Below are 7,538 nucleotides of genomic sequence, written 5' to 3' on the forward strand. Positions count from 1 at the left end.
CTCTAGCCTGAAGTCTAAACATTCCTTCTAAGAATGCTGATTTGGAAAATTCCTGGGATCACAGAATTGACTAAACTCTTTGCAGACTGTGTCTAATTCCTTTTAAATTCTTCCTACAGGTATACACTAAATCCCACATATTGTGGCCATACTTGCCAGTCCACCACAGTATCATTAGTCATCAATTAGTCTCTCTTGAAGGCTCAAGCTCCTAAATGCAACCCAGAATCCAATGAAGCAATCTTTCCATAATTATAGAATTACTCCCCAATGCATTGTAGAACACAAAAGGACTTTTATTTCATTATTTTCCTAAATTTCATTTTCAATTACACATTTTTGAAAGGTGGAAACGGCAATTTGCAGTCACAGTAACTCCATCAAATGCACATAATCTGAGCTTTTGCTGCTTGAGTAAATTATAGTCCACTCAGTGTTTCCTATATTGTTCTGTAGGAAATTTCTTGAAGTCAATAACCATTCATTCATAGGTACAGTGTCCATTTTTTAAAAGGAAACTCTAAAATTCCTAGAAACACAAGACAATATTGGCATTTAGGGATGAGTATACATTCATATATTTTTGTGAAAATTTGTGCAATTCAACAATATGGAAAATGTTATTTGCTACCACAGCCAATGAAAATATATTTTCATTTCTATGTAAGTTAAATATTTCCATCTCCCATATAAGGTTCTGCAAAAAGTCGTATGTTTAGTTTATGAAACAATCTATGCTATAGGCAGCAGTAACTGAAAAGAAGCTTAACAGTCTTAACTACATACCCCTGGGATGAATAATACACTTTGCATAACCATGTGCAATGCTGGATGAGGAGTCTAGATTTCTTATAACTACAAGGGTTTGCAAGCTTCTACTTCATACAGTATGCCCCCAATCCAGTTGATTCAGCAAAGGAGTCAAGCAAAAATTTAGGTAGGTCATCTATAAATGGAAAACAACCCGTTTGACTAAATTGACCACATTTTGTTAATATGAGGACAAAATCATTGCAGATGCCCTATAAAGAAATCATTTGTAAGTGGCTATTGGTTTCAATTAATTTTGCTCTCTCAGGCTCCTAGAAGTTGGCTTAATTGCTTCTTAGGCCCAAGAAAATGCCTAACCAAAAGACCAACAGTACATAAAAATAAATTATGTGCTCTATGCACAGTCCTCTCTCGGTAGTAAGCTAGATCTCTCCATAGGAGAAATGTCACACAAAACAAACAAGAGACGTTGGGGATACAGCAAAAATATACGATTATCTAATGCCTACAATTTTCTCTTATTCCAGTGACAGGTGTCAGTGTTGATCAAAATTTTCTTTTGTACTTAGTTTACATGTAAACCTTTGAATAGGATATTTTCAAGAGTCTTTATGCCAGAGTAAAGGTCTGCACAGCAGGGAAGCAGTGTACTTCAGCTCAATACATCTATTGTCTGACAGTCTGGACTGGGAAGCTTCAAGCAGGGAGTGAATCCATTTTACAAAGACAACTTGCTTCTGCAGACAAAAGGTATCAACTGCAGAAAGCTCTCTAAAGAACAAAGTGTGAATCTTCTTTGGCATAATGAATGTTCCACAGAGACGTTCATTTTCCATGCAGGTAGTCCTTTGGGGCTACTCCATTTATTTAGAGCATGCATTTTTCATCTTTTAGTGTGTAACTTGCCCTGTACTAGGGAGTCCTCAGAGTGAATTTGAGATAACAACTAAGTATTTTTGAAATTTGAAACAGAGATAAATTTAAAGCACTATTGATATTATATCCATAGAAGTATCAGGTCAATGACAAATTTCCAAGATTCAAAAGCTTGTTAGTTTCTGGGTTCCCGGGAAGTCTGAGGGTTGGTTCCATGAGTCACAAGGAACCAGGTTCAATTTTAGCTTCTCTAAGCTTTTTGAAAACCCTTACTTGTCTTTCTAATAATTTTGTTCCTACTCAGACTTCAATAGCAAGGGAAAAGAAACAGGTTTTTATCTTTAACATAGGTTTTAGGAGTTTTACTATTTTGAAGACTTTTGGAGAAAGGAGCTAGTTCTCTTGGTTACTTTTCATGTTAGCACACAAAGGAATTACAGATGGGAAGGAGAGTGCAAATGACTAGCAGAAAAAAGTCTCATGCATTTAAGATTTTTTTACAAGTCAAAATATACATCCTCCTGTTGCCACCCATTCCTTAATTGTATAAGAACTATTCCTATCTCATCTCACTCAATTCCATGGCTCACTCGATTGGGATTAAAAATACTTACCTTGCAAATTATATCATACTCATCAGTTTCATCAGTGGCATTAATAAGAAATATAGCAGCAGCTTGCGCTGAGTCACCCATTATATCCCCCATTTCTGGGGATTTAAATGTGTAAAATGACAAGTACATGAAATTAGGAGGAAAAAGAAAGCAATCTGAAGACTTTGGCACTAGCACACATAACATTTTGTCTGAGTTGTTCGTGTGGTTTGACAATCACTACATACAAATTAAAAAATTATAAATCTGCAGAAAACAAACAATCCATAGGTGTTGGTTTTCCATTTAATACTCCCCATCTCCCATTTTCACCCACCCATCCCATATAGTTTCATTTATAATAAAAATAGAGATCTTAACATCAGAATTTTGCTGTTAACTCTTCAAGGTTTCTCTGTGCTATCCAAGTCACACCGGAATCCGCAAGTTTCTCCAACCAAGTTTAAATAAACAAAAACTGAATGAAGATTGTGGGATGCCAAAGTAACTGTTAAAGGAAGCTGTAACACAGAGTTCTCCCCAAAAGACAGGGTGTTGGTGTCTAGTTCAAGTACTGTCAGGCTGTATGTAGCTCTGTCTCAGACAGGCTCCAGACAAGAACTACAAGTACCTCTAATTCTAGAGGGCCTCATCCATGGTATCAAAGCAGTGCAGGGCTCCCTTTTCCATTGTTGGTTTTCTAAAAGTTGCAGCCCCCTTGCAATGTGCTGCTGAAGGGTCAGTGCTGAAACGGGTTTGCAGGGAGGAAGTGAGCCTTTTCCTCAGCCAGGCAGCTCTGTCCTTAGTTTGAACAATTCTCCTTTAGAGCTCTCTTAGGGCTGTCCTGGTTTTCTCAGGATCCACAGGCCTTGCTCAAAAGAGACAGCCTCGTTCAGACCCAGTAACAGTGAAAGAAGAGTCGACCTACCTGTGGAACCAGACACAGCATGGTCCCCTGAAGGGCGCTTAGGCGACCCCATTGTAATTAACAAGTCAGTTCGTGCACTTGAAGCCTATCAGTTTATGGAAAGCTTGTTTGAAGTCCTCGTTGGACATGGTGTAGATGATAGGGTTGATGAGGGAGTTGAGATAGCCCAGCCACGTGAAGAAATCAAAAATGGCCTGGTGGAACCAGCAGGATGTGCAGATCGGGATGGCCAGGGAGATGATGAAGAAGGGCAGCCAACACACGATGAACGCGCCCAAAATGATCCCCAGGGTCTTGGTGGCTTTGCGCTCCCTAGCGGCCATGAGTTTCTTCTTCTCCAGCAGGGCGTCGGAGACGCGCACTTTGACTTGGTTCACGTACACAGGAGACCCGGATTCGCTGGGTACCTCCGGAGCCCGCGAGTTAATCGAGGTGACCGAAGACGTGGACCCGGGGGAGTCGGTAATCAGCTGGGCTCGGGTCAGACGCTTGCCGGTTCTGTTGGGCGTCTGTTTCAAAATCCGGGAGCGGGCTTCCACGTAGATGCGGCCATAGAGGGCGATGAGGAGCAGGGTGGGGAAGTAGAAAGCGCCCACCGTGGAGTAGACGGTGTACAGGACGTGGTCGGTGTTCACCACGCAGTTAGACATCGCCTCAGCTTTGGCCTGCCGCCAGAAAAAGGGCGGCAGGGAGATGCAGATGGAGAAGACCCACACCAGCGCGATCATGACCGCGGCCCTCTTAGGAGTCCTTTTCGCCGAGTACTCCACGGCATCCGTGATGGCCCAGTAGCGGTCCAGGGCAATGACACAGAGGTGCAGGATGGAGGCTGTGCAACAGGTGATGTCCGACGACAGCCATAAGTCACAGACCACCTGGCCCAGCGTCCAGCGGCCCGTGACCGTGTACATGGTGCTGATGGGCATCACCAGGATGGACACGAGCAGGTCGGTGACCGCCAAGGAGGCGATCAGGTAGTTGGCCGGGGTATGCAGCTTCCGCGTCCGGTACACAGTGGCAATCACAAAGGCGTTGGAGAGCGTGGTGGCCAAGGTGAAGAGCGCCAGCAGCAGGACCACGACTACTTTCCAGGGCAGGGCGATGAAGTCCTGGTAAATGTACTCCTCGGCGGCGCTGCAGTTGTGGGAGGGACCAGCCGAAAGGTTGGCTTGAGAAAGCCCAGTCTGGGAACTCGCGGACGGTGGCTGGGGACACTGAGCGGCCACTGCCTCCATGTCTCTCCTCGCCCGTGGCCCCGGAGCGCAGCTCTGGGGCATGGAGCGCACGAAGATGAGGATGAGAGGACCGCGGAGGAGACTGCAGTCTCGTCCACCCCGGGAGATTGTCCTTTCCGTGGAGGGTTCCTTAATTACGCCTCCACCCAGGTTCTCAGATCAAGCGAGAGGTCGAGGGCGAGGTTGGCTGGCTGGCCCATTCCCCGCACCTCCAGTGCGCGCAGCGCTGCCGCCGCGTCTCCGGCCGCTCCCGGCTAAGCCCCGTCTCAGCCTCGGGCTGCCAAGGACTGGTCCAAAGAGCCACACTCCCCTCCGGCTCCCACCCGGGCGTCTAGAAAGTGGAAAGCTTGGTTTGGTTTGGGGAGGGAACATTGGCAAGGTGGGATCTCTTACCCCAACTGTTCGGGGCTGAGCGTCTCCTAACCCGGGCGCTCCAGATTCTGCAGACTCGACCCGCAGGAGTTTGCTGGCTGTCGAGACCAGAGCTTGCAGGCCAGCGAGGAGTCCGGGTCTTGCATTCCCGCCCTCCTCCCCAGGCTGGGGCAGTTTCCTGCGGCGGCCGCAGCTGCCCGAGCTGGGTGGAGTGAAATCTGGGCACCGCGCGGAGCCGCGCCTCGCGCCGGAGCTCTGCCCTCCCTTCTTTTTTCACGCGCTGGCCGCTCCTGCGAGCTGCCCCGCGGAGACGGGGTGTCGCCAGAGGAGGGACTCGGGGGCTCGGGCTGTGGCTGCTCGAACCGCGCGACTGGCGCGCCACCTCGGTCCCCCGGGCACCGCGCGGAGCCTGGCAGCCGGGCGCACGGGTCTGGGGAGCCTGGAGCCCAGGGCTCACGGGGAAGGGGCAGGTGTCTGGGGGGAGATCGAGGGACGCGCGGACGCCAGTCCAGGAGGAGCTTGTGAGTGGCGGAGCGGATAGGCTCCTTTTATAGAGTCCAGGTCCGGTCCGCCAAAGCCGCGCAACTCGTGCAGCTCGGCGAGTGCCGACGCCCGCGCCCCATCACCTTCCCTTTTTCTCTCTCCCTCGCTCCTATCCTCCGCCCGGTTCCCTCCCCGCCAAGGAAGCTCCCGCCGGGTCCTACCGCCTTCTTCTCCACTTTCCACCCCCTGGCCCCTCTCCCAATCCGAACCACCACCCTGACACCGCAGTTCTGGCTGGAATGGGGGTGAGGGCACCCTGTGCTTGCCTCTCTCTTCTTCCCAACTTGCTGCCGGCCCCTCGGGTTAGACCCGCACCCTCAGCCGCGGGCACGCGCACCGCCTTACTAGGCTCTAATCAGATCCCTTATGAGACTCCCACCTACCGCAGCAACCCCCCCGACCCCACCAGGGCCGGCCTAGAGCAGGTAGAGCCAACCCCAGGCTCTGACCTCTCCGCTCGGGAATTTTATCCATCCTCGCGGGCCACACCCAAGTTAGAAGGAGGCGCCAGTAATATCGCCTTAGAAGGAAATGGCCCATCCTGCATTTTATACTTCGGGATTCAGGTCAGAAACCCTCGGTACAATGCAAACTAATTTTTCATATCTGATTGTAGGAATCTGTGCTTTCAGGGTAACCCCACCCCTTCAACTGTGAGTCAACAGGAAAGCAGAAAGGCGGGAAGGAAGGGAAAAAAAAAAAAAAAACTTCAAAAATGTAAAAGTATCACAAACAGAAGCATACTGTGAAATTAAACAGACCACTCAACCTCCCCACTCCAGCCGCGCGGCTGTTGGGTGCCTCTGGAAAACAGTTTGCAGTGCCTCGAAAGGAGGTCATCAGAATTCGAGCGAGGGAAAAAGAAAAAAAGAAAAAAGCAGGCTCTGGGACCAAGACCACCAGCACTATCCCTGCGTCTCCTTGAATTTCAACAAATACATCGGAGTATCAGCCACGTGTGGCGCCAAGAACTACTAGTACCTAGATCCCATGACCCCGGAGCAGGTGCTTGGTATACTGTTCCTCCTCCAGCCCTCACAGAAACCCAGGTAGAGTAGAAGTACAAGTCCGAGAACATTCAAAGAAAAGCACCAGGAAAGGGCCACCGTATTTTCAGCCGTGGGAGCTGAGTTCTCGTGAGCTATTGCGAGTTCCAAGCGCCTAGCTCCGTGTTTGGCAGTTAGAGTGCATTCAATAAAAGTGATCTTATCATTGAACTTCTCGGGATAAATTTTAGCGTATTTTAAAGAGAATTCTTCAATTTGGAGCCGAACATTATCTGGCCCATCCGTTCGGCTTAGTAGAGTCACTGAGATCCTTTGAAAGAACTTTTTTTTTTTTTTTGACCAAGGTGATACAACAGTAAGTTCCGTTGATTCACGCGTCTCTAAGAAAACAACCAGAAGGCAAAAAAAAAAAAAAAAATCGAGTCCCTGTTCTGTGCTGGGAATTCTTCTAGACATCTGGGGTATAAAGGCCAGTGGGGCAGACCCAGACCCAGTTTTCAAACAGTTTACATTCTAGAAGAGGCAGACAGGCAGTAATAACATAAATAGTGTTATTAACATACTTTCATGTAGCGTTGTTATGCGGAAAATGGAACACATGCATGTATTGAGAGCGAGGATACTTCTTTAGGTGGAAACTCTCCAAAGTCATCCTCTGGCTGCAGCCTAGGCTGCAGCAGCCAAGCTGGGCATAAAGGCACAACCTTCTCTTTCCTTTCTCCTGCTCTCTAGCACCCAGCACTGCTCGGGTAAATTTAAGCTTCATTTGCACCGCATTGCAAGGGGTCTTGCCCATCCTTCCATCCCATCCACCCATGTCCGGCCCCTACCGAGTTAAATATTTTGCAAACTGCAACGCTTAGAAACCGCAGCAAAAGAAAGAGAAGCAGGCAAGCCTAAACCACTAGGTGGGGGCGTTGGTCAGGATGGAGCAAAAGTGTGTGTGTGTGTGTGTGTGTGTGTGTGTGTGTGTGTGTGTGTGTGTGTGTGATGAGGCGGGGAATTGGGGGCGGGAGTATGGATACGTATTAGGGGAGCGGGCTAAGTTTAGAGAGAACTGCTTGAAGGGATTCAAGGAGGAGAAAGAAGTCAAAGAGGAATGTTAGAGGCTTGCAAGCAGTCTTTCCTTTTGCAACTTAATTGCTCTTCCTCGGGCTTGGCTTTGGCGAAGTGGGGGACCTGTGGCTTTCTCCAGCCACGCTTTCGCAATTTC

General features: G+C 48.5%; 1 protein-coding gene across 1 annotated transcript; it reads right to left on the bottom strand.

Moving 5' to 3' along the window:
- Positions 1-278: 278 nt before the first annotated feature.
- HTR1B (5-hydroxytryptamine receptor 1B) lies at positions 279-6,657 on the bottom strand. Its single transcript, XM_027550978.1, has one exon. It carries the CDS (start codon positions 4,443-4,445, stop codon positions 3,234-3,236), a length of 1,212 nt encoding a protein of 403 aa, XP_027406779.1. The 5' UTR covers positions 4,446-6,657; the 3' UTR covers positions 279-3,233.
- Positions 6,658-7,538: the final 881 nt, after the last annotated feature.

Source organism: Bos indicus x Bos taurus, chromosome 9 (genome assembly GCF_003369695.1).
Source record: "Bos indicus x Bos taurus breed Angus x Brahman F1 hybrid chromosome 9, Bos_hybrid_MaternalHap_v2.0, whole genome shotgun sequence".
Classification (NCBI taxonomy): Eukaryota; Metazoa; Chordata; class Mammalia; order Artiodactyla; family Bovidae; genus Bos; species Bos indicus x Bos taurus.

Bases quoted from the DNA above. Each gene is read 5' to 3' on its own strand.
- HTR1B (XM_027550978.1), bottom strand. From the start codon at position 4,445: ATGCCCCAGAGCTGCGCTCCGGGGCCACGGGCGAGGAGAGACATGGAG.